The sequence below is a fragment of the Callorhinchus milii genome, unplaced genomic scaffold, assembly GCF_018977255.1.
Source record: "Callorhinchus milii isolate IMCB2004 unplaced genomic scaffold, IMCB_Cmil_1.0 Scaffold9, whole genome shotgun sequence".
NCBI lineage: Eukaryota > Metazoa > Chordata > Chondrichthyes > Chimaeriformes > Callorhinchidae > Callorhinchus > Callorhinchus milii.
This window is the reverse complement of record NW_024704750.1, coordinates 14,367,938-14,395,429: the sequence shown is the minus strand read 5'-3', so window position 1 is coordinate 14,395,429 and position 27,492 is coordinate 14,367,938. Positions and strand designations below refer to the sequence as shown.

Here is a 27,492-nt window from a genome sequence, read left to right as displayed (position 1 = left end):
CATTCTCGCACCTTCTTTATCTTTCAATCCGAGTTTAAGATTCATCTCTTTGACTACGCCTTTCATCACCTCAGCATCCAATCTGGCCACTGTTCATCACTCCAACACATCATATTGCATGAAGGGTGCTGTATAAATAATATTGATTGCATTTGATATAGCGCCTTATCACGTCGTTGAGACATCTCAAAGCACTTCACCGAGTATATTGTAAAGTTGTAAAATGCAAGTTGAGCAAGTATTAAATCAGATCAGAAAGGCAGAAATTACAAGTCTCTTTAGGAACCTTTCAGGGTGCATTTTTTTGTATTTTTAATGTATTATTTGCAACCTAAAATGCAAAGCTTAAGCAAAAAGATTTTTTAAATTTTTTTTTACACTGCCTCCAAGATCCAACGAGATTACACGGTAGATGGGCAGAAGCAATGATGTGTGATGACACGTTCAGACAACGAGGCCAAATTGATTACATCTTGTGAGACTCAACACAATGTCAACTTCTTCTGACAAGTGTGTTAAATTTCATTCTTTGCAATTCAACACATTTCGTATAAATAGCTTTTGTGCAGGAGAAATAGGAGGCTGGCCCAACATTTGGATGTTCACATGTTCTGTGGGGTCATCGCAGTTCCTCCTGTGGAAAAAACAAAGTTTATTGAATAAAGAAAGTTTGCTTCAATGTTTCCAGCGGCTCCTGAGATGAACTCTGAGACACTGTGCACATTACTCTTCTGTGCTGCAATTTCCTAGGTTATTTCTGCAAAGCTTTTCACAAGCGTACAGGGATTTACACAGAATGTACAGCATGTAAACAAGCCATTCGGTTATCCTATTCCGTACCTGTGTTTATACTCAACAAGTCTCCATCCACTACTTACTCCCTCCCATACCCTTTGAATAGAAGGGTATGGGAGGCAGTAAGGAGTGGTTGGACACTCATGGTGGAGTACCTAATGCATCTACACCATCCAATTCAACCATTTCTTTGGGCTGCGAGTTGCACATTCTCAGTATCTTCTGTGTAAAGTAATTCTGCTTAAATTCTCTTCTGGATCACCTAAGCATTTTCTTATACAAGACACTATTATTCTCCATCGTTGAATCTCCTTACCACACTTAACACAAATTTCCTCCAACACAAGCTCCTCTGCAAATTATCTATTCTCAAACGTAAACGGAGCAAAGACCATGCATCTGCCATTACACTTTCTTAGCCACAGTTCTAGCAGGTCAGGCACCAGCATGTTTCACATCGCAACTGAAAAGACATCTCCGCACACGATGCGGACATAAATCTGTCATGTCATGGCACTGATGCCACATTAACACCTGTTGTACTAAATGAAAAATGAATGACCGCTTCTTAAATTTGAAAAGAATTACTTTTATGTGTTTTATCAGACCATGGGGCTAAATAGTATTAATAGTCCCCTTGATTGATTAGTGAGAGTCATTTGGAGACGAGACAGCTCTCAAGACAATACTTACTTACAGTGGCAGACAGTCAGGTTTCGTGATAGAAAGGAGGCAAGCTCCGTGATCTCCCGGGCTAGATTTATCCCGCAAGTCTATCACCCCTCCCCCATTCTCGTTCAGCTCCACTGTTTTCCCATCCCCCAGCAGATCAAGCTCAAGAGCCTTATTCTTACTTTTAAATCTCTCCATTATTTTGCCCATCTCTGTGACCTCCTTCAATCCTACAACCCTGTCGTTCCCTTCGCTCAGCCAACTCCGACCTGTTTCATGTTCATGAGTGACGGTGTCATGTGGGTGAACGTTGTGTGAAGCCCCCTATTCTGTTGGCTGCATCCATTGTGTCAATGATCCACTTTTGCTGCATCGTGCAGTGAAGCTACAGTTTGATAGAAAAATTGTGAAAGGTGAAGTGACAAAATTTTTCAGGTCTCTGTATCTCTTTCTATTCTCGTGGCTGCACGTTGGATGGAAAGTGCCAGCTGCTGTCAAGCATTGCTTCTGATAAAGTGAACAGTCTTGATACTCAGAATATTTCCCCTTGGGTGCTGAACACTGACAAGCACAGCTCCAGACAATGCTTTGTTGTGGGAAGCAACAGAGAGGAAAGCAAACATGGTTTAGTGAATGACTAAACTGTGCACCGTACAGTAAATCCTGTAAAGCACTTTTGAGACCCCCTCCTGATATGAAATGTGCTTTTATTATTTTGTTAAAACTTGTATTAAGACCTGCATCAAATGATGTCCCCCACCCCCATCCCCCTGAAATAAAGTACCATGAGAAGCTAACCCACAGACCAGGTAAAGGCCATTCATCTTGAAACCTATTCATTCCCAGGAGTAAGTTTGACATATGCTATTTGGCAATCGAATACACAGTCACTTTCCAGTAAATCCAGTAAGTGCTTCTGAGATGTGCTCCTGACATGAAGTGCATGATATCAAACGTGATGATTATTATATATTTTTTAGTTTAATATTTATTAGTCGTATTAGGCGAGTGTCCAAGGATTGTTCAACATGATAGCAAACGGCGAATAATCTATGCTGACCGTAGTCTCTTGCTCCTTCGGAACTTCTAACTCCTAGCAAGCGATATGCTTGCTCTGATTTATATACAGTCCCTCGCTGAGTCACATCTCTATTCACTCGTTGGCTCGTTTTCATTCTGTAGTTAATGTTGTTAACATCGCATTATCATTCCGTGGCTAATGTCATTAATATTGCATTACCATTCACATATTAGAAAGTGTAGTTAACTGTTTCTTCTCATGCAAAATGTCACATTTTCACCCCCGTTTACTTTCCTTGCAACCATCAACCAGATCTAGGCACAAAATAAACTTTTACTTCTTCTGTTTGAATATTTCTCTCCGTGGAAACATTTAAAGCCATAATATTCAGCGTTATGCTTCAAAAGAAATATAATGAGCTTCATGCGCAAACTGGGTTATAAGTAAAAGTCTATTTTGATATTAGAAATGCTCGCTGAAATGCATTGTGATACATAGGTCCCTTCCCAGCTGCTAGAGATTAAATAAAACACGAAAATTTGAGATATTTGAGAGTAAATGAGCAAGCGGCTGTGAATGGAAATTTAAATTAGACTCAATGGAGCTTGAATGACTTGAACAAATCCTATATCAATTCCCAAATTACAATGCAACAAAGGGCAATGAACAATTGCATCTGGATCTTGATGTGGAACCATTCATTGGGATTTCAGAGCGTGCACATTTTTGACAAATTCTTAAATCATAGAATCATACAGCACAGAAGGAGGCCATTGGGCCCATCGTGTCTGTGCTGGCACTTTGAAAAGAGCTATCCAAATCGATCCAACTCCCCTGTTCTCTCCCCATAGCCCTGCAAACTCGTCCTCCCCAAATAATTATCTGGTTCTCTCTTAAAAGTTGTTATCGAATCGGCTTCCACCACCCTTTCAGGCAGATTTTTTGAAGCTGTAGATTCTTGCTAAGAACTGCAGAAAAAAAGGCTTTATAATCAAACGTGATTTAAAAATGATCTTAAAGCACACATTCTGCAATGGTAAGAAAATCACAGAAAGTCTGGATACTAGAATTTCTGATGCTTATTAACTGGGGTTATGGTGATACATGAAACAAATGCAAATTGACTTCAAAATATGAAGCTTGGTCAAGTGGGCACCACTAAAAATAGTATATTACATAAATAACAGCACTGTTGTGAGCTCAGTCAAGACACCCTGGTCTGGTTGAGTAGAGGCAATCTGATGGCACTGTCTGTTTGCACTGTGGGTGCTCAACACTTGAGCCCCAGCATCATTCAGCGCGCACGAAAATACTTTCAAAAGGCCTTGTGTTACTCAGTCATCTTGAATCAGAGCATAATACCTGAAACTGTTGCCCATTGCAAAGTCAAGGGATGTCTGTTACAATACCCCATACACCGGTACGTGTCGAAACCAATGCCATCGCACTAGCATCTATTATTGTCTAGTCTCTAGCCCAGGAATTAAAATCGAAACCTTTTAAAGATCTTAGGTTGGATTTCATTACACCGCAGAGGTTTTGCTGTATAAGAATCAGAAGCAAGGCACCAATATATTGCGATCAAGAGTAGACTATTCAGTCCATCGAGTCTGTTCCGCCACTTGGAACAGAAGCAAAAGCGAATCAATGGATTTAAGAAGTTTACGTAAGAGAGAAATGAATAGAGGGGTATAGGTGAGGGGAATGTGAGGGATGGAGGCTCATGTGAAGTATGAACACCATCATGGACAAGTTGGGCCAAATGGATACAGTTGTAAAACATAATGTTATTTTTCCTTTTATCTCATGAAACATCGTAAATCATTCATCTAGTTTGGATTGTACAGTTGATGCCTTAACAGCAAACGAAAAATGTGGCTCCAGGCAAAAAACTATAGAAGTCTCAAAATAAAACAAAATACACACAGTTTTGAAATTTGAGAGCAACTAACCATTAGAAAAGCAACATTTGGGTGATACAGTAGTACCTGAGCATCATACAGAAAATATCTGTTAAAAAACTTCCTTAAGGTATACAGCAAGAATTCTTTAACACATGTCTGTTTCCCATCTATTTTGAACAATGTAGAGAGCTTCTTTTCCCATGCACACAGGGATTCAGTAATTTCATTTAGACTGTGTGTAACAGGCGAGATTCTATCAAATTTTAATGCTGTTACCAAAGCCCCTTACAAAGGTCAGGGGTCAGCAAGTCAAATCCTTCAAGACTTAAACCCAATAAAAATCTTTTAAGTCTTGTTAGAAGTTCCTCTGGGGGAAACAAACATCTGTAAGAATCTATTAGAGACTGGGTTTAGCACATCACTTATTTTTAAATATTGCAGTAGTATTAAATGCTCGCTGCCTGAATGCAGATAGACATCTCGCATCAAGTTTAAGAGTCTCCAAATCAAACTACTCAGAGTTCCAAGTATGTAAGATTTCCATTTGTATAATAACAGGATATCATCAAGTATCAGCCTGGCTCAGTTTGTGGGACTCGCTTCTGGGTTCAAGCACCATGTTCAGACTTTTGAGCGCATAGCCTGGGCTGACACTCCAGTGTAGTGCTGCACTGTCAGTGATGCAATGCTTCATCAAACAATCAATCATCTAAAGCATATTAAGCTGAAGCCCCAACTGCCCATTTAAACGGATGTTAAAGATCTCACAACAATATTCAAAAATACAAGGGAGTTTCTTCCACAGTGTCCTGGCCAAAAATCCTCCAAATTGGGTCACTCAAATTTCAGTGTGTAAATTGCCTGCCATTTTTGCTCATGAATATACAGTCACTATGCTTTACGGAAATTTTGTGAGTCACTTTGAGTTATTGATGTTTTAGATGTTATACTAAAAGCAAGAGTTATTACTTATGCACCCAGCTTGCCAATTCCTGAAAGTTTAGACATAAGTTGACAAGTGCTTCAGGGAACCCAGAATGTATCAGGATACTGCCAAAATTTAACAAGTAAACGTTGAGTCTATTATAATATGCTGGGTATAAAAACTGTTTAAGTAGTACCATAAGTAGTACCATAATACCTTAATACTCACCTGAACAGGCAAATGGGACCTCGGTTTAACATCTGATCCCTAACTATGTGTGTATTTAGGGATGCGAGTTCATGTAAGAGTTCAATTTTTTTTAAAAAAAGTAACACTTCACATGAAATCAATGGGGTTAAAAATTGTGATGTTTAATGGATTTGACGTGTTAATTAACACATAAAATCTTAACACATCAAATCTGTAAAGAAACATTGAAATTTTCAACCCCCATGTCATTTTCAATTATTTTCAATACAGCCACCCACCAGTTTTGAACCCAAGAGTATCATGTTGTGTTCGGTATCAAACCCAAGTTTGATACAAATCTAAAAATGGGGCAAGAACTACCACTATTTTGCATTTTTAGGATGTAACAGTATTTTTAATAAGCCTTATATCTGATATATAATTAATAAAGCGTATATTTGAGATAGTGCCTTTCAAGTCTGGAGGACATCTCAAACCTCTTCAAAGGATACACACTTAAGTGTAGTACCTGTGTATTGTGTAGCAAACATAGTAGTCAAATTGCACACAGTAATTTCCCACAAAGAGCCTTTAAGTGAATGGTCAATTTTATTTGTGGGATCATTGGCCAGAAAACCAGGAGAAACTCTCTTCTCTTTTTGAATAGAGACAAGGGATCTTTAACTCCATCTGAATAGACAGACTGGACCTTAGTTAATGTCTCATTCAATGTGAGGCTTTTATCCACAACCATCTGACTCAGAAGTAAGAGTTCTACCAACTGAGCTCGCCTGACAGACAAGATTGCATGCTGGAGCTTCAAATGAATTGCCTAAACTGGAAATTACACAAATTTCATTTGCATACTTTAAATTTTACATTGAGAAGGGGAATGGAATGAGGACATGAGTAAGTGCACCTGGGACAGGGATTTGGAACAACATACTTGATTTAAGATGCATGAAAACAGAGGAACAAAAGAACATAGATTTAGAGTTCAAAAGGCAATTTCAGGACAAACAACTAAAAGTTTTTCTTTACTTAGAGTGTAAGTAACAACTGAAACAGGTTGCCAGGAAGAGTGTTTGAAGCCAGGACAGGTGTTTGAAGCCAGGACACTGAATTTATTGACAAAACAGTTTGATGCTGCGAATGGAAGACAGTAGAGTGGGTGTTCTGAAGGAATGAGATCAGATGAAGGGCCTTCTTAATCCAAACCAATCGTTTGATATTATGACTGTTTATTCGCTCAGAGAAAAATCATGAAGCAATCCTGATTTGCAATTGCCATACATGGGATTGCAAGAGATCCAAACCAATTTTCATACACACATGAGTCAAAGTAATTTATTGGACAAATGAATCCATGGAACCCTAGCACAGAAGGCTTCTGATGGCCAGTGATTTGAAGGCAATTAAATGTAGGAATTTACTGGATCTTTAATCCAAGTTTGATCAATATGGAGCAGGAAAAAAATCATCATATGCAGAAATCTTCACCTCCAAGGGCCATCTACTGTTAATTTTGCTTTTAAGCCAATCATAATACATCCTCCACGGAAATATATTCATTAAGATTTGAAGGAAAGGCATATGCATGTGAGACCAACATATGCACTTCCTCACGCAGTGGATTTAAGTGTTTAAATGAAAACAAATGCTTTCAATATTACGGGAACATGTCCAAAAAAATATTGCCACAGTTGTATGAAATCATCCCTTTCACTCCATCGCACCATATGTAACCCCAATCATTCAAACTGAACAAAGTTCAGTAAAAATTCTGCACGCTAATGGAAAACAAACTGCAGGTTTCTAGAGATTTGAAACTAGGACCACCTGTGCAAGTTGTGCCAGCATTGCCTTCCAATACAATCTGAAACCCAGACAAACATCCACGTGCTGACTTCAATAGGTCAATCTTGTATTATGTTTAGTTTAAATAAATTCCTCACTGTTTAAATAGAACAAAACTATTACTTTGCAGATTTCGAACAACGAGATAACCAATCTCACAGAGACAGGTGCTCCTTCAAGTGCTCTGGGACGCTACCCCACGTGAGAGGACTTTATAAATGCAAGTTGTTGTTAATCTTGAATGCCTGTTTTATTAAAGAAAACTTTATATAGTGATCTGCATGGATAGAAAGGCATATTTACTGATCCGTGAAACTGTTATCTTATTATCCTCTTCCCTCTGGAGGCTGTTTCAACTTTAGGTTAGTTAATGACCAATACACAAGAACAAACAAGTTTGCATGATCTTCAAGACCATCTGGTTTGTCTCAAAGATACTATTTTCTTGTTTTTACTCCTCGCTTAACAAAAGACCATCTGTTGCACATTCCTTTTCCCACGTTATTATACCAGACAGAGCAAGAATAATAATAATTATAATCCTTGAATTTAATATAACACCTTATTATGTCATTGAGACGTCTCAAAGAGCTTCACAGGATATAGTGTAAAGTGGATTGACTGCGTATTTTGTGAGCAAAAGCCAGCAGCAGTATCCCACAAATAGTCATGAATTGAGTGACCACATTTTTTTTAAGGTTATTACTCCCATAAAGTGATCCGACAATCGACTTTAACAACATTAGATAAAGAAATGGCAGCTACTATTCAGATCTATCAAGGTTACAAAGGTTCTCAGCAGATTTTCATTTAAAAAGATATAGCAGCACAATTGTTAAAGAACTTCCCCTATATGCAATATACATAATAAAACAGCATAATAATCAACTTAACAGAACCAATGGTTAAAATACTAAAATGATTACAACTATATGGTTCATATTGGCAAAAATCAGCTAAAGCGTATATGCATACCCAAGATGCCTAAAACAACTCACCCAGGATGTTTCACATGGTACAACATAAAGTTAGGCCAATGCTGGAGAACACAAGCATTGATACATCTTGAAAACGTGATAAGGCACAATATCAAATGCGAGGATTATTCCCTCTTTCTGCCTATCTAGGTTTTGATTAGCCATTTAAATATCGCATTTGATGAGTTGGATTTGTAGAATGATTGAAGATGTCATTACAAGATGCTCTGCAACATTGACTGGGCATCATAGAAATTATAGCACGGAGCCCATTCAGCCTATGCTGGAGCTAACTACTCCACTGGAACCATCTACTCCAATCCTCTGCTCCATCCCCCATATCCTTTGATGTCATTCTTCTGTATATTCATTGAATTCCCTTTTAATCTTTACACTCTTAGGTTTATTTACATCTCTCAGGAGATCATAGTTCTGAAATTAGGCAATGGCTGGAAGAGAGGAGGAAGAAAAGACACTCGCTCAATAACAGCAAACATTGATCTAACAACCATTGACTATGTCAATTGAATTGGAGGATTGAGTGGAGTAGATCAAATCGACTGATTCAGTCAATAGTTTTCCCTTTTACGTAGATCTCCTCTGCTCTCCAATACAATGTAGATAGTAGAGCAAGAATCAATGGACGACTAAGAACTATACAGCTACTCAAATGGGGGGGTGGGGGGTTTGTAGAAGATTCTCCCTATGTCTTCAGTCTGGCACTGATCTTGCAGCTTAATGATAGGGAACATTCATTGATTGTGAAGTCATCACAGGACAGTAGTGAGAAGCAAAGATAGTGACAGAATACCACCTATGTGCTAAGAATAAATCATCAGGATTGAAAGATTGTCCCACATGTATTCCTCAGGAAGTGATTTGGTTTTACATGCAACTTAAATAAAAAAAGAAACACAAGATGGATCGGATCCGTCAAAAGCTTCACGTTCTGTAACTTTGATTCTGGCTTTGATACAAAAAAAAATTTCAAGCAAACCTGTTAATTTGAGATTAAAAAAAGTGACATCCTCCCTTTTCTAAAATGCGTACGTTAAATACTTCCTTCAAGATCAGGTAACCTCCTAGGACAAGATGCTAGGCATGGAACCCAGTATCTGATCTCTGCTAAGTTACTCTAGCCTAACCATAGGAGATGCATTAAACCTCTGATTTTTTCTTGTGCTCTGCGTCTTAAGTCTTTGTTGATTCCATTCCCTGGCAATTCAGTTCCAATGAGCAACAGGACACAAAAACAGATAATAATCCTTGCGTTTGATATAGCGCCTTAAAGTGCTTCACAGGAATTTATTGTAAAGGGTAGTGACTGTTTGTAAGTGAGCGTGGCAGCCAACTTCGTCCTAGTTTGGACTTCACTGCAAGATTTCCTTTTCAATTGAGAAATATTGCCATTCCAGGTGTGTGTTTCGTTATTACTGCAGGAATTGTGATCACTGACCTTTTGAATCAGTGAAAATCCAATGCAAGCACTCAGAAGACTATACAGTTGGACTTCTCTCCACAATGTTAGCTCAGTGACATTTATAATCTAATGATCCTTACAGTCCACATTACAGATTCATAACAAAAAACAATATAGACATTAAATAAAATAAAACCTTTCGCCTCAAAGAAGCACGACTGCCTTGCAGCCTTTGACATCCACGTGTGGGCACATCTAATTTATGAACTGTCCCCGATCATCACAAAGCAATGATAGAGTGGTTTGGTACTTCACTGACTTCGTCTTACTTAGCAGAAAATGCCAACTTATTTAACGTTCATTTAGCACCAGATATTTTTAAAAAAACACGAAAGCAAGAGTGTAATGTTCTGACTTTTTGGTCAGTTTGGTGTCAGTCGCACGCAGAAATCCATCACCATTCTTAACAGTACCCAGATCCGACAGAGTTGCACATATGTATTACACCCATACATGGAAATCTTCCTGTCTGGAATGAAATATGCAATGTACTCTCTCCCTGCAAGGACATATTCCACTTATCTGGATTCTGGAGAGCATTGGGTGCCATATGGCAGCAATAGATAAGATGGGAAACATTTAAAAAATATTCCCATAATTATAACGTTGAAGTCAAAAGAGGTGATGTTAGTAATCAGTTTTTGGCGAGATGACATCTGGAGTACTGCACACAATTTCGGTCTCTGGATTGCAAACAAAGATTGGGGGTAAATTGATAGGAAGTTTTTTTATGAAGGCATCAGTCTGACAGTGGCACCAGTAATTAATTGCTTTACAGATAATCTGCTATTACAGAAGCAACACTCTCTGACTCAAACATCTGACACTACTGAATCTCGGGTCTTGCCAAAACTATTCAGTGGACATTACTTGTTGCCTCCAAAGACAACTGGTAAAGTAAAAGTGGCATGAAAGCTCGCCAAACCTGTATGTTTGCCCATAAATACACATTTACCCATTACACTTTTCATACCTTGCCTTCAGCTAGTTAGACTCCATCTTAATATCCAATGGCATGCTCTGGGGTCCTCAAGCCTTGGCTCTTGCTAGCCTGTGCCTAACACGCTCTGGATTTAGGTAAACAGATTGCGATATCTCTAGAATTTCCATGTGTAGGTGAGATGATGGTTGGGATACTCTTAAGCATGGTGATAGGTTGCGGCATGTATCAGGCACCCAGCTGACCCCCAAAAAACACTTCACATTAAAATCTTGTGCAGGACTTAGAGACATTGATAATGTGATAATAATCCTTGCATTTGGTATACATTGCGCTAAGGCAGTATGTTTAATGCAAGGATTACTTATTACATATTTTATGACAGTTTTTTTAATACTTCATTGGATCTCCCAGTAGAGTTAACCATATGGAGGCTGACATTCAGATCCAAATCCTTGTCACCTGCAACATCTTGCACTGGCAACACAGACTATATATCAGCAAGCAGCACACAGTGACTGACCTTCAAATTCACAGACCAAATGCCAGAAATTCCGACTAGCCTGAATGACAGCCCTAGTGGCTCAATTAGTTACATTACGGACAGTTGCTAGAGAAGCTCCACGCACAAAAGTGGACTTGAATTTACATATAAAACGTGTTTAATGAACACTGTCAATGAGGCACCCTGTACACTTTTTAATGCATTATTTTAAATGCATTATTCAGATCTTATGAATTTCCAACTGCAGTGTTTGAAGAAATAAATAATTTTAAAAAACATTATGTATGGGAGACACTTTCTAGTGCTATGTCTTTCTCCTCTCTCCCTCCACCCACACCATCCCCCAACTCCCAGATAGTTGGGTTCAATTCTAGCTCAGACTCTTAAAATGCTGAAGAGATCACGAGAGGAATGAGCGATTATCTGTAATTTCACAGAAGTCACAATTTAGATTTGGGCCTGGCACCAATTGGCACTAGTTCCACTGTCTAGCTAAAAGCCATCACGAGAATTGTATTGACCAAAATTTCCACTTTGGACATGCATTAGAAACCATGAAGACCGTATCATAGAGATAAATGCATGATATTGATTTCAATAATTTGCTACTGAATTAATCCTAGTTGAAAGTTTGCTTTATGTTACCCAAATTATACATTTCTGAGTGATTACAAGATGAGTCAGGGTGAAAGTTCTTCAACCTATTTGATCTTATATTTCCAGAATACCCTAACATCCTTCCATCACATCTTAACCTCATCCTTCCTGGTAACCTGTTCCAGTCATTAATAACCCTCTAGGTAAAATAGTATTTCCTGATGTCTATCCTGAATATGTCTTTCTCTGAGGCTCTGCCCTATGTAAAGGGTGCTATATAAATCAAAGTTGTTTTTGTTGAAAATTAACCTTTGCAACTCTAAACTCATGCCCCTCATTTTCTGCTGTCTTGATGCATCTGAAAGTATGTTTCCAGGTTCATTTTCCAAGGGATGCCTTCACGTAATTATACAAATTTCATTTAGTATTTTGTGATCGGTACAGGTAGCTGGGAGGAAGGATTGTAAACTGGGACCAAATAACTGAGGATAATGGTGCATGGAATAGCATGCATTCCAGAATGTCCCCATGGGTAAAGGTATTCATTCTATTGAGGATCTGCACAAAGGCACTCAGAGAAACAGCTATAGAGAAGAATACCTGCAGAAACCTTCAGCAGATTTTTTTAAAGAAATACTTTCAAATAAAAATACCGAGTCTGCACCAGATATAATTATAAACCAAAATAGAAAAATGAAAAAAGAAACTTCAAATAGTTTCATACAGAACAGCCCAGAAAGGGTGGATGCAATGACTTTGCACTGAAGTTTGCCAAATTTATTATCCAGCAAACAAAACTACTTTGAAAGATAAGTCATTTTGAAAACACTAGAACAAAGCTGCATCACTGCACAAAAAACAGTATGGAGTGACTGCAAGAGCAATACTTATCTGTGAAGCTTAATTCATAATGCTTGAAATAGTCATGCTGAAAACCGTTGTGAAGCTAACAATAGGAGGTTTAAAGGCACTCAAGAATGTACAAAAAATTGAAAGAAGCACACAGCATTTCAAATAGCAAACCAAGATCTCAATGCACCTACGCCAATTGTTCTACAGTGGATCATTATCCCTCTATCAGTTAATATCTGAGAGAAGACTGATCCAAGTTACCAGCTCATGAGAGATAGTGAAACGGGTGCAGATTTTAATAGAATCAAGCTTACCTTTACAAAATGCCTTTCATGTAAATATTTTAACAGAATGAGAATAATAAGAAATAATTGTTATTGGCAAATGGAAAGTTTCATTTGTGCTAAGCAGCATTTTACAATAATGAGATGAACTGTTTAGGATGGAGAATGTTTCTTCGAAATAGCATGGGTGGAGGGGGGTGAAGAGAAAGACAGAAGGGTATGGAGGAGGATTCTTTAACATCCACTTGAATCACCAGATAGATAAAACCTAAACTGAAGGCTCTTCATAGAAATAATCTGGAAATGAAGTTAACAGTGGAGACAAACTCAGATTGATATCAAAACTGAGCATTGGACTGCCACTGGTGGCTCTGCAGCCAGTTCCTCTGTCTCTCTCCATATCTATAACACTAGAAATAGCTGGAATCAAACGGCTAACCCCACAAGAATGCCTGGTCCAAACATTTTCCCAGGAGAATGCCCAAATATTTGTCCTCACAAGATTGGTTTGGATGAAGAAGGTCCTTCAGCCCATCTGACCTCATCCTACCAGAATTCCCACCCAAAACTTCCTCCCATCACAGAACCACCAGTCTGCTACTGGGAAAGCACCTTCATTCAGGGTTGGGTTAAACTCATTTTAAAATGTCAGCATCAATTTATATCTCACTTTTAGAAATCAGAATCTAGATTCCTTTTTCAATCACAAACTTTGTGTGCACTGCTCCTGAATGAACAATACCTATTGATTATATACTGTTATGCAAAACAATATTCATTGCCGACTTAAACCAGGAATAGATGTGACAGTTCTACTTTCATCAGGAAACTGCTTGGATTATATTTATATGCACAACAAATTTAATCTGCATCTGTGCAGTCAATATAAAAAAAGATTCAACACAATTACAATCCCAACATCTTTTTCAATTCTGCAACATTAACAGTAGCATTGCAAGATACTACACTGTATACATTGGAGATAATTTTTTATGTTCAGCTAATGCATTACTGAGAAGACATCAGCAAGCTCTTCAGTCACACAAGGCTGAATATTCTCTATCCCAAGCGTACAACTGCTCATGCCACAGATATTAGCAGGGCAGCAAATAAATGGGAGTTCAGTAAGTTGTACATGTTTTTCTTACTTTTTAACAAGTATCAGTTCATCATCGCATATCCTTTCTTGAACCACCTCCTCAGCTTGGCCCACTAAAGAGGGATCAAAACTCTCATCTCCTTCCAAGTTTGCAAGTGTTGAACAGATAGTTGCTATAAACAAAAACAGGTAAAAATCATCAGAATAGGTTTCTCAGTCCAAGACACCCTTTTCTGATTTACGTACTTTTAACACTTCAACAAAATTACATTTGTATAGCGCTTTTCATGTCGGGAGGACGTCAGAATCACTAGGAAAATTCCAGCTGATTCCGAATGCCACCCTTTCAAAATTGAATGATATTAATATTGGACATTAAACTCGATAGCTTGTCACTCCAAGGGTAAAGAGCTGAGCAATAAGTTATCCGGAGTAGCGAGTTTGATATAGGTCCTCCCAGCTGCTCCGTGGCTTTTGGCCCTATCCTGTCACACGATAAGATGTAAGACAGCGTAGGAGGCCACGGCTTAGCCCCTGCAACGCATCTGAGCATAGGCACCCAACCTCCGCTACCAATCACAGCATCGGGCTGGAGGCCTTTGTAATGCAAGATGCCATATTACAGAACGAGTTATCAGATCAATTTTCGACTAAGAAGATAACGAATAAGCCATTTTCTGCTCGCTGGATTCAAACAATCTGAGTCAGTCAGTATCACTAGCCACTATGAATGTCAGCACAGACAGAGGCTACTCAGTGCACCATTGATCCGCGCTAGGAGTTTGGCCCACAGAATAAAATGAATGTTTTTGGTTTTGGGCCTCGTCCAACCAGGTCGGAATTCCGGATAACTGGAGTCCAATAAGGCAGGGGATCACTAGTTTCAAAGTATATATAATTCACAACAGTAACCAGTAAAAAAAAATGCTGCACTTACCTCCACTGGCCTTAGCAATTCGTCTGAGGTCTTTCTTCAGACAACGGCGTACTGCCATGGCACCAGCATCCACAAAATATTTTAGACACATATCATCAATGCCACCAGTAGTCAGAATGACATTGGCACCTGTGGCCAGAATCTTCTGAATTCTCTCTTTGGTGATATCAGACTCTCTGAAAGCAAAACAAGTTCATCACTACCTACAAAGCTATTTTACAAACATAAGATTATAAATACAAAAAAGACACCTCAAAGTGTGCATATTCACAATTATCAGACAACAGGATAGATCAAATTTTCATGTGGTAGAGAGGAAATATTTAGTTAAGAGCAAGCTGCGGCTCTCAGCGCGGACACCAAATATCAGCTTGGCACAGATCACTGGCAGTCACATTCATAGTTAAGGATTACTGACTCAACATCATTATATCATTGACGGGATATACAGTCGACAACAAATAATTCTAAATGGAGTGTAATGTGCCACACTAATTAAAACTATTTTAAATCAATTTGAAATACTAAAGGATCATTTAGTGTCAAGCTCACATATTACTGTAGCAACACTACAGTGTTCTTCAGTTACATGAGATGAGTATTGTGTGTTCCAAGGGTAAAATTGCTCACAAGACTGACATCAGCACAGCAGCAAATAAATTGGAGGAAAACTATGTGGTTTGGATATTTAAAAAATGTTCTATTACAATGAGTGGAAAACAATGGGAAGTGGAATTAATGGAAACTACATTACATATAGCTCAGTTGTGCTTTTGGAAAGAGATAAAATAAATAATGGTTTCTAATTGCTGAAGTCTCCTGTCTACTTACACTTGTGGAACTGTCACCTGTTCAATCAGTGTTTAAGGAAGAGTATTTGCACATTCTTGCTAACCACTCTAAATATCAAGGTAGGATTTCCAATATATCACTACAATTACAACATGAATCACTAAATATAACTTTAAAAATCCTGATGCTAATCTGAGAATAAATTACTAAAGAGAAGTCTAATTTAGAGTTACATCCCATTAACTTCCATCATACCTCTGTCTGATCTGGTCCAATTTTTCTGGGTCATTGATAACAATCTGAACACCCAGCTTCATTTTCGTCTTTTGCAGGCTGAAGTCCAGACATGCAATTTTAGCATTAATCACTCTTTTGACCATTCCTAAAAAGAACATTTCAATTAACTTCATTTCATTTGGTTTAAATTAAAACTTCAGGACTATTTAAATCAACACATAGAGCAGTGTAAATAAACGAATTATCTGGTGGTCACTTTATAGTTATACAACACAAAAGAAAATTGCTTGCCAGGTTAAGGACTTACTGACAACTCTAAGTCCCATTGATGAATAAGGCAAGATGATATCAACATGGATCACTGTACATCTCCCTTCCTTCACTTGGCTTGCCTCATCAGAAGCAGTTCAATCCTCAGGAGTTTCCATTTAACCTTCCCACCACCAGTTATTTTTAAGATACGGTCCTCATTTTATCAGTTTCAATGAGTAAAGGGTTGAGGGGGCCCATTGGGATTTTAACCCAGAATTTTCAACCAACTGACACTTGAGAAGTTGTATAAAATGTCTCAAACTACTTCAAGCAAGCATTCATTCTGAAATTACCTTGAACTCTACAAGATTAATATAAGAAAACAAAGTTTAACAATATTTTCAAAAATAAATAGAGCAATGATAATTAAAGAGTGGCAAGGAAGAGCATTAAAGTTTTTATACTTTACTATATTTTATTTCTACTATACTTTAGTAGTAGAAGCGATTATATAATGAGACTGGAAGCACCTCTGTTGAAATATTGCTGAAAATGAAGCATCTGGAAATCCCAAGGTTTGAGCCCTGGGTTACATTGAGCAAACTAATCTCAGATAGGGCAACATTAAAGGAACTGTAATCATCTTAGCTTTCACAGGCCACAGAACAAATAAAAGCAACCATAGTTTCTGCCCTTTTAAAACTATTCCACAACTCTACTGAAAAGCACCATTTACTGTCGGGGGCCCAACAGTTGAATAATTAGCATACAATAATTCATTGTATGTTGCTTATAAAGGCGAGGTGTGCACCTCATGGAATTATGTTCAATAGATAATGTGGTCAAAATCAGAGTAAATGTGGAATTAACTATTTATGTTCAAAAGATACACTCCTATTATCTTTGAAGACAAAGAAGTTTTAGCAGCATTGATCAGACATTCTCTGCCCAGCTCATCCGTGTTAACAGTCATGTTTTCCTGGATATAACGGACTGCCTCCCTGTTGNAAAAAAGAAAATAAATAGATATCAAAGCTTAATTTGATAATGCTGGTCTCCACTGGAAAATTACACATAAAAGCTAATCGTATGGATTCTTTTTTGTTAGTCTTTCATTTTGAATACTTCACATAATCTGACTATGAGAACCTGCAGTTTGTACACTACCATTTTGAAGCAAAGGAAACACTTCATGTCCATATCTGTTGAAGATTTCCAACAGCAAAACAAAATCATCAATATCAACTGGACTATTTTTTGGCTAGGAGTCGGAAACATATGGAAACCCATCACCATACTTAGGCCTTTGGCTGGCAATTAACAGGAGCTGAGTGAGAAGAATCCTTGCTCCCCCAGTGACCAACCAGTCTGCCCTTCAAGGCTTGCCGATACCAGACTACCAAGAATATTACAGAGGGTTGACTTGATCCGGATACTCTGTTGCTAAGCATGTCACCCTGGAGCAAGGTCAACTCCAAGGAGATCCCTCTTGGATCTCCCACAAAGACAATCACTAACTAGTTAGTCAATTGAGATGCGACAAAGGCAGGTTTGAGCGTTCCCGAGGTGGATAGAGGCTATCAGAAATACCCTGCAAACTTCCTGGAATAGTACAGTTCATGAGAGCATTGTCACCGTCCTCCTGTACATGGTTTGGACATCTAACCATTGAGTGTGGTTCCATCAGTTGGAGGTACAAAGTTGGAATATCAGCTGTGTACCTCTGCACACCAATTAAGATGGACACAAAGCACTGGATATACAAGCTGGGTTCATAAACCCAGGATTCAGGTTACGCCTTCCAGCAGCTCTTGTCCCAAGTATCAGAGTTTCCTCATCAGCTATTTGATGGGACATCTGCCTTCAATGTCAACAGTCATCATCCAGGCTTCTATACAGACAAATTACAGACTTGAGGGGTATCATTACAAAAGAATAAGTCCTTGATTTAATGCTAAGGTTGCAGCAGCAGNAAAAAAGTACTGAAAAATGTACTAAAGATCTAGGATTATTTGAGCAATAATCCAATCAAAATATTTGAAGTTACATTGTTAAGTCATACATTATGTTTAGGCAGCCAACCCATGATAATTAGTCATTTGCCCCAATACTGAACTGGAAAATAAAACTGACAAATAAGAATTTCATGTTATTTACCTGTGTACAGTCATTTAACTTGTGCAGAAATAGACTCTCAGCACAGTGCTAATGAAGGACAGCATTGTACGTCCCACCAACAATAACTAGCAAGTCAGATAAAAGCCAAGCTAGCCAAACGGGAGGGTTCTTACAAAGTTTCCATTATTAATTATTACAAATCATTAGGCAAGACAGAAGACAATATTTCAGAGTATTGGTTGTTTCCTCAATTATAGACTCAGGAATTAAATCAGTGATTAGAGCACTCGCCTCGTAAGCGAGAGACCTGGGTTTGATTCCCAGCAGGGCGAAACATTGGGCACGTTTCCTTACTCCACACTCCTCTGTTTACCGAGCAGTCAGTAGGAACCTGGTTGTGCCCCAGCAGGGACCGGCCCTTGCAGGGACCGGCCCTTGCAGGACCGGCGCCCCCTTGCAGGGACCGGCCCTTGCAGGGACCGGCCCTTGCAGGGACCGGCCCTTGCAGGGACCGGCCCTTGCAGGGACCGGCCCTTGCAGGGACCGGCCCTTGCAGGGACCGGCCCTTGCAGGGACCGGCCCTTGCAGGGACCGGCCCTTGCAGGGACCGGCCCTTGCAGGGACCGGCCCTTGCAGGGACCGGCCCTTGCAGGGACCGGCCCTTGCAGGGACCGGCCCTTGCAGGGACCGGCCCTTGCAGGGACCGGCCCTTGCAGGGACCGGCCCTTGCAGGGACCGGCCCTTGCAGGGACCGGCCCTTGCAGGGACCGGCCCTTGCAGGGACCGGCCCTTGCAGGGACCGGCCCTTGCAGGGACCGGCCCTTGCAGGGACCGGCCCTTGCAGGGACCGGCCCTTGCAGGGACCGGCCCTTGCAGGGACCGGGCCTTGCAGGGACCGGCCCTTGCAGGGACCGGCCCTTGCAGGGACCGGCCCTTGCAGGGACCGGCCCTTGCAGGGACCGGCCCTTGCAGGGACCGGCCCTTGCAGGGACCGGCCCTTGCAGGGACCGGCCCTTGCAGGGACCGGCCCTTGCAGGGACCGGCCCTTGCAGGGACCGGCCCTTGCAGGGACCGGCCCTTGCAGGGACCGGCCCTTGCAGGGACCGGCCCTTGCAGGGACCGGCCCTTGCAGGGACCGGCCCTTGCAGGGACCGGCCCTTGCAGGGACCGGCCCTTGCAGGGACCGGCCCTTGCAGGGACCGGCCCTTGCAGGGACCGGCCCTGCAGGGACCGGCCCTTGCAGGGACCGGGGGGGGGGGGGGGGGGGGGGGGGGGGGGGGGGGGGGGGGGGGGGGGGGGGGGGGGGGGGGGGGGGGGGGGGGGGGGGGGGGGGGGGGGGGGGGGGGGGGGGCCCTTGCAGGGACCGGCCCTTGCAGGGACCGGCCCTTGCAGGGACCGGCCCTTGCAGGGACCGGCCCTTGCAGGGACCGGCCCTTGCAGGAACCGGCCCTTGCAGGGACCGGCCCTTGCAGGGACCGGCCCTTGCAGGGACCGGCCCTTGCAGGGACCGGCCCTTGCAGGGACCGGCCCTTGCAGGGACCGGCCCTTGCAGGGACCGGCCCAGGGTTGGCGTGACTGGCAGGGAGGGCGGGGCGGGGCGGGGCGGATATCCTGGTGCCCCCCCCCCTCCCGCCTCCTGCACTCGGTGCAGCGCCATGAGTGGGAGAGACGATGTTGTGATCCTCTCCGCAGCGAGAACCCCAATAGGTAACACAGAGAGAGCAGCACCACAGCCGTACAGCGGGGAGGGGACCCCCGGACACTGGGGGGGACACCCGGACACTGGGGGGGGACCCCCGGACACTGGGGGGGGACCCCGGACACTGGGGGGGACCCCCGGACACTGGGGGGGGACCCCCGGACACTGGGGGCGGGACCCCCGGGACACTGGGGGGGGACCCCCGGGACACTGGGGGCGGGGACCACCGGACACTGGGGGGACCCCCGGGCACTGGGGGCGGGGACCCCCGGACACTGGGGCGGATCCCCGGACACTGGGGTCCCCCGGACACTGGGGGGGGACCCCGGGACACTGGGGGGGACCCGTGGACACTGGGGGTGTGTGTGTGTGTGCGGAGGCGCTGCTCTGGAGGCGGATTTCCTGCAAACAGCTGAAGGATAATTGAAGCTGTTTGTGCGGGGCCTTCACCATCACTATTACCATTAACACAGCGCCCCCCCCCCACCCGCCCCCCGCCAGAAGATGTCTCTGAAGTTATTTTGGGACAGGTTTTGACTGCAGGTACAATGTTGTATTTGAGTAATAGTGAACGGTACAGCATTTGTATACGACCTTTCAACCTGTCTCAAAGTGCTTTACAAAGTCTGAATGGGTGCCTGAGCTGGGAGGGAGATAGGTTGAGGGATTGGGGAAATAATAATAATAAATAATAATAATAATAATGATAATAATAGGGCAAAAGGTGCTGTTAAGGGTGGCTGGGGGTGGGGAAAGGGGGGCTGTGGCTGAAGTTGGCAGTCAGTGTTGTGAAGATGGAAGAACGTCAACTTGATAAGACCCCCAGATGAAAGGTTGAAGATGAGGTTTGAATAAATCGTTGATTTGATATTCTGTACTGTCTCCGTGAGCTGACGTGAGCCAATGCCTGAAGTGCGGAGATGCTGACGGGAGCCAAGCAGGAAAGCCTTTGTCTTGTCAACATTAAAAACATAAGAAATAGGAGCAGGAGTAGGCCATTCGGCCCCTCAAGCCTGCCCCGCCATTTAATAAGACCATGGCTGATCTTCTAACCTAATTCCAGTTACCCGCCCTATCCCCATATCCCTTAATCTCTTTAGTTTTTAAAAATCAATCTCAGTCTTGAATATGTTCAATGACATACTGATGGAAGAGCTCCCTCTTTCACCAATACTGGTGCCAGTGGTCCACAAAATGAAACTCCTGCCTCCCGCACCACTCTTTCAGCCACGCATTCTATGGGGGAAAGTTTGGGCTTATTCAGGACTTGATAATCTGACAAGCAGTTGTCCAGGGGTCAAAGGTGAAAACGGAAAGGGGATAGGTAGAGTTGGTTGTCAGTGGCAAATGTATTGAAGTCCCTGGAAATTATGTCAACCTGGGGGAGTATGTAGATGAGGAGGAGAGGAGCCAGAAAAGAGCCCCAAGCCACACGTGATCATGTGGGTCAGAGGAAAAGGAGACATAGTGATGATCCTGCGATAAGTTGGAATGGAACCTGGATAGTGCAGAGCTACAGAGATGTACCAGAGGAGAGATGGTAGAGAAGAATAGAATGATCAAAAGTGTTGGATATAACCGCAAAATCGCGGAGGACCGGCAAGTACAAGGATCCCTGGTCACAGGAAGAGATGACTTGTTAATGACTGTCCAGGGACTGTCCATGCATCAGGCTTGAGTTTGTTGAACGTAGGGGATAAGTAGGTCACAGAGGTAGAGAGAGTGAGGGTGCGAAGGGATTTGTAGGTGAGATCCACAGACAGCCAATGGTGAATCTGAAGAGGATTCAAGGCCAAGCTCTGTTCTCTCCAAGGAGGATCATTTGATAGTGTTTAGAGCACTGACTGAGTTTTCACAGACTGAATATTATCCTCAACATACAAAGCCTACAGTCTACCGTTCCTCGCCCAGATTGGAGAGTTCGGAAGTCATGCAACTAGGTCCACCGAAAATTAAGTCATTGTGTTTACACTTTATAAACATTCACCTTGCAAGCTGCAGCTGAAATGTAAGCTCTGAAGCACTCTGTTTATGCAGCGCAAGAGGGGTTAGCGAAGGAGAGAAATGATGAAAGGATGAATGCAAGCCAACTGTGGTATTAAAAGAATTATTGTCCTTGTTATCTTCCTGTCTGGAGAATAAAATGCTATTTTATATTAACGTCTGAAAAAGACGTTAATATATAAAAAAATATAACTTCTTGTGCTAAACCTGTACTAAAGTTAAGGATGGTTAACTTAACACTAATAATATGAGTAAATGATTCTCACTGAGTATTCCCGTGCCTCTTTTCAGAAAGTATCACCACCAACTCTGCACTGTAGTATTAAAGGAGTCTATTCCTTTTCTTTCACTGTTTTGTAGGCCAAGGACAGAATCCTGCCCGTCAGGCCAGCGTGGCAGCAAGCATTCCCTATTCGGTGCCAGCATGGAGCTGCCAGATGATCTGTGGTTCCGGACTGAAGGCCGTGTGTTTAGGAGCACAGTCCATCCTCACGGAAAACGCCAGGATTGTAGTAGCAGGCGGCGTGGAATGCATGAGCAAGGTTTACATGAGCAAAATTTCAGGATATTCTCTTTCATAGAGACAGCAGACATGATGGGCCCTAATGACTTCTTTCTGTAATGTAAATTTCTAATTACATAGCTCGGAAACAGGCCATTCAGCCCATGCTTCAAACAAGCCTCTCCCCTTTGCTAATCTCCACTTCCATACCCTCTGCTCCCTTCTCAATCATGAATATATCATGTAGAGGTAGTTCAGTTCTGCCTGATTTTGTTGTTCAACCAAAGAACGGTACAGATAACGAATGTTGAACTTTTCCCTCCTGTTGTCTGAGCACAGAGGGATCAAGTGTGAAAGAAGCAAACATGAACTCAGCTAAATGGCTCGGCAGAAACGTTCACCGGTGGATACAATTTAGTGACTGTCACAACAAGCAGTTGCATTGTGCTGCCATTAATACACTTGTTTGTACCCCTAAATATTTAAAAATTGGTCATGCTTTTTTTCATGTTGGTTTGTGGAACAATGCTGTGTGCAATTGGGCTGCAGCATTCGCCGACAAATGCACAGTCACTCCATTTCACAGTAATTCCCTGTGAAGTGCTTCAGGATATTCTCATGATTATTATCTGAGATAGTAATTATTGTGAAGTGTTTGTAGGCATTTCAGTATGCTAAGGCATTATACAAATGCAAGTTCTTCCTTTTCTCCAGCCAGATCTTGTTGCATGTGGAGTCCCAGTATACAGCAAGTACACTTAGCTAAAGCCTGCTTCTTTTAATCACAGGCTCCACATGTGGTTCCAATGCGAGTTGGGGTCAAAGTAGGAGACATGTCCCTTCAGGATACCATTCTGTGTGATGGCCTAATGGACGCCTTTTATAACTATCACATGGGTGTAACAGGTAAGAACTGTCACTGAATAAATACAAGGTTTGCATTTAAGTATTGGAAATTAATTGCATTTCCCTCTGTTTTCTAACCTCTCTGAGGATCTGTGGTGTTTAGTTCTAAGGCTACCAGCTGCCCTCCAGTATCTCATTAAAGTGGCCGTACTTCATGTGTGAATCCGAGTGGTAAAGGGTCACTGGGCTGTTTGACCATGAGAGGAGATGGAATGTCACAGACAAGTCTCTTCCTGTCCACACAAGCACCTTCCAGCCAGGACCATTGAATGTGATAAGAAGTGGGAACACTGGCTGTATTTTTCCTCCTACTTATACAAACTAATTGTAACATCCCATCTGCTGCCAAGCTGAGACCAGGTAACCTGGCACAAATCTGGGTCTTCCAAGTCTCAGTTCAACGCCAGGCAGTGCCTTTGTCAACCAAGTGCTCAAAGAGAGCAGCTTGGGAATGGAGCAATCTGTATGCAGGTTTTGATAAATTTATAAGATAGTATTGTTCTGATTAAAAATGGGGGGCGTTATTTGAATAGAAAATGTTCTTTTTGTTTCTATTTAATCATGTATTGTAACTATTTCTTAAAATTAGATACTGAAATAATGGGCACAATGTGTTTGAGCTCAGATTGCAATCCAAAGTGCCTGTTCCCAGCCTCCAAGACACAGTCGTGTATTAACTACCTCAGCTGTGGAGGTGCTCATCGATGATTGGAAAAATGTGAACAAATTTACTGGAACAAACCTGAATCCTTTCTGAAGTTCAAAATATGGAGGAGGTTAATTCTGTTCTGAACTGTAAAGGGAACATGACTGTTGACTAAAGATGCTCCTACAAAATACACAGTCACTACACACTTCATAGTTGTGAAGCACTTTAAACATCCTCGCGAATAGAAACAAACATACTATTCTTGGTGGAGACCCAGGCATCCTACATGGCTCAGCCAACTTAAGACCAAAAGATTCTGTGGTTGAATTCCTTGGAAGCTCAAGCTTTTAACCTTTTTAGAGCAACAATATATCTTTAAAATTATCCTCTGTGGTGACAGATAAGCAAAGTCACCCGAGGGCAGTACTTTTACACTGTGATGACTGGCCTAACAGAAGCCAGGAAGGTGTGTGTTATCCTAAAACCACCTTGGAGGGTGTGAATGTGTGAACCAAAGCTGTGCAAGCTCATAGAACGGACGTAGATGTAAAGTAGCATGTTACTTGATAGCCATCATTATGTATAGCTACGGTCTCTTGGCCATGCACATATTTATATAAAGGTTTGAAGCTACAGAACGTTTCCCGAATTACTTTTCTCGTCCTCTCGATGCAGCTGAGAACGTGGCGATGCAGTGGCATGTGAGTCGAGAGGAGCAGGACAAGTTTGCTGTACAGTCCCAGAACCGAACTGAGGCAGCACAGAAAGCTGGCTATTTTGAAAAAGAAATTGTTCCTGTCTCCGTCCCTTCCAGGAGAGGTATGTGCTGTACTCCTAGGAGGAGAGATTTTGAGACTGACTGGTTCATCTGCACGAGCGCGTGTGAGTGCGTGTAGGAGAAGGTTTCAGAAAGTTACATATTCTAAGCTTTTTCAAGCCTCAAAAACAAATGTCATAGAGGGGACCTCTATAGAGGTATATAAGATGCTGAATGAGATTGAGAAAGTAAACCTACAATAATATATTCAGATACACCAGGCCAGCAGAAAACAAGGTACAGTTTCAGAGTTGTAAAGGACATTATTTAGGACACACAACAAGAAGTGTTTCTTTACACGTTGCTGCAACTGCAGTAGATTACCAGGAGGGATGGCAGAAGCTAGGTTGCTGGACACTTTTTTAAAAAAAACTATGCGGTAATGAGAGATGATAGCATGGATATTCTGGAAGGCTCAGATTGAATAGGCCGAAAGGTTTTATTTATCCAAACCTCTTTTGTGATCTTATGTCATCCAGTCTGCCCTAAACCCTATGGGCTTGCAAGAGGTCTTCCAAACTATTTGGCACTCAACCAGACAGAGGCCAACATTATTCACTTCGACTAACATATGTGCCACACTTGTTTTTAAATGTATAACACTTTTAATGAAATTAAAATTTTTTTTGTACTATTGTGTAGCCTCGAAGTGCTACATTTTAATTAGGAGCCTTAATAATCTAACATCATCCTCTCTCTCTTCAGGGCCTATCGAGGTGTCAACTGATGAGTTTCCCCGTCACGGAAGCACCTTCGAAGCCATGTCTAAACTAAGGCCGGCTTTTGCAAAGGGCGTATCTGGCACTGTCACTGCTGCTAATGCTTCAGGTCAGCAGAAAGAATCACTTTTGTAATTTGCTTATAAAGTCGTTGAAAAGAAGGCAGTAACTTTACTGACAACACACTCTGTTTGCTGTTCTGCAAGAATAAATGACGGGCCGCAGCTGTGATTCTGATGAAGAAATCAGAAGCTGACAAGAAATGCCTGAAACCTTTGGCTCAGATTGTATCTTGGGCCGAGGCTGGTTTGGATCCTGCCATTATGGGAGTCGGGCCTATAGCAGCAATAAGGAAGGCCGTAAGTAATACAAGAATATTGTTAATACTTATACCTCTTCACAGCATAGAGCCTTAACCAGACTCAGACATGTTCATTTATTAGCACAACTCTACTTTTATATGGTGTTTCCTGTTTTGGGAATGGGCTATCCTGCAAGTGAGAGAATTGGCAGCTATTCTGCCCCCAGGACTCTGCTATTGTTTTTTAAGCACCTGCAGGAGACGAGACTGGGGTCATGGCTCAACTCCAGGTATCTCCCTTTCCCATTTGGAAAAGGTCTGCTCGGTCACTCCTCACATGGCTGATATCATTGCCTGAGGAGCGGTCAAATTGTGTCCGCCCTGAAGTAGGGTCAAGTAGATTGTTTCCTTTTCAACCAATGATTCACCCACTGTGCATTCCATCATCTTCAGATTCAAGGGTAATGACTTAGATTTACTATTTATTCTAGGTAGAAAAAGCCGGCTGGACGCTGGATGAAGTTGATCTCTTCGACATCAATCAAGCTTTTGCATCACAGTCTGTAGCTGTTGTCAAGGAACTGGGTATAAACCCAGAGAAGGTGAGAAATGTAGATATAAAAATTGGCACTACAACTAAATGCAATTGATCCTTTTTACTTCCTGATTCACCCAATGGGTCAATGTGGGATGTAATAAAACAAGAAATTGCATTTATAAAGCGCCTTTCATGTCGGGAGGATGTCCCAAGTTGGATTCGGGAGGGATGGGGGCCAGGAAGATGACCGGTCAGAGGAAGGTTTTGAGGACCTTGAAGGAGGTAAGGGAGAGTTGAGGTGATAGGGCTCTCGTTGGAGTTCCACAAAGTGAGAGCAGATAGGCTGAAAGCCTGACTGCTGATGGTAGGATAGGCCGGGGACTTGAAGCAGGCCAGTGGAGTAAGGAGAAAATTAGGGAAAGGTTTTCCCTCTTTTTTAAAAAAAATGCATTTTTTGTGTTTGTCTTTCTAGATAAACATCCAAGGTGGAGCTATTGCTTTAGGTCACCCTCTGGGAATGTCTGGGTGCCGCATTCTGGTTACACTTCTCTACGCACTGGAGAGAACAGGAAAAAAGCGTGGCATTGCTTCTTTGTGTATAGGAGGTGGAATGGGAATAGCTATGTGTGTTGAAAGGCAATAAATTACACCTAAATTTTACTACAAGAACTGAAGATACTCTGCAGCTAAGCTACTGACTGGATAAAATTGAGCTTTTATTTTAGGTTACAGCCTGATTCCAATGAAATGTAGGTGCATTTTGTTTTTATAATGAATGTGTAAAGTAGGTAGGTTTTAAAACTATTCAAAACTTCAGTCCACATAAAATGGTTCTAAAAATTAGTGAAACTTTTAAATATTTGATTAAAAGTACTGAAGTTTGAAATCATAAATTTCATAAACTCCTTCCTATTATCTCTCAAC

At 41.8% G+C, this 27,492-nt stretch overlaps 2 protein-coding genes across 2 annotated transcripts; one reads left to right on the top strand and one right to left on the bottom strand.

Moving 5' to 3' along the window:
• Window positions 1-522: 522 nt before the first annotated feature.
• Window positions 523-18,746, bottom strand: LOC121849684 (T-complex protein 1 subunit alpha-like). Its single transcript, XM_042338123.1, has 5 exons — window positions 18,725-18,746; window positions 16,082-16,208; window positions 15,035-15,210; window positions 14,147-14,270; window positions 523-634 (listed from the first exon to the last, which is right to left on the bottom strand). Exons 2-5 carry the CDS (start codon window positions 16,204-16,206, stop codon window positions 523-525), a joined length of 537 nt encoding a protein of 178 aa, XP_042194057.1. The 5' UTR covers window positions 16,207-16,208; window positions 18,725-18,746.
• A 1,342-nt stretch (window positions 18,747-20,088) lies between these two features.
• On the top strand, window positions 20,089-27,226 carry LOC103173968 (acetyl-CoA acetyltransferase, cytosolic-like). Its single transcript, XM_042338122.1, has 9 exons — window positions 20,089-20,109; window positions 20,606-20,675; window positions 22,497-22,678; window positions 23,427-23,544; window positions 24,869-25,012; window positions 25,716-25,850; window positions 25,946-26,088; window positions 26,522-26,632; window positions 27,041-27,226. The coding sequence occupies exons 1-9, from the start codon at window positions 20,089-20,091 to the stop codon at window positions 27,209-27,211; spliced, it is 1,095 nt and encodes a 364-aa protein (XP_042194056.1). The 3' UTR covers window positions 27,212-27,226.
• Window positions 27,227-27,492: the final 266 nt, after the last annotated feature.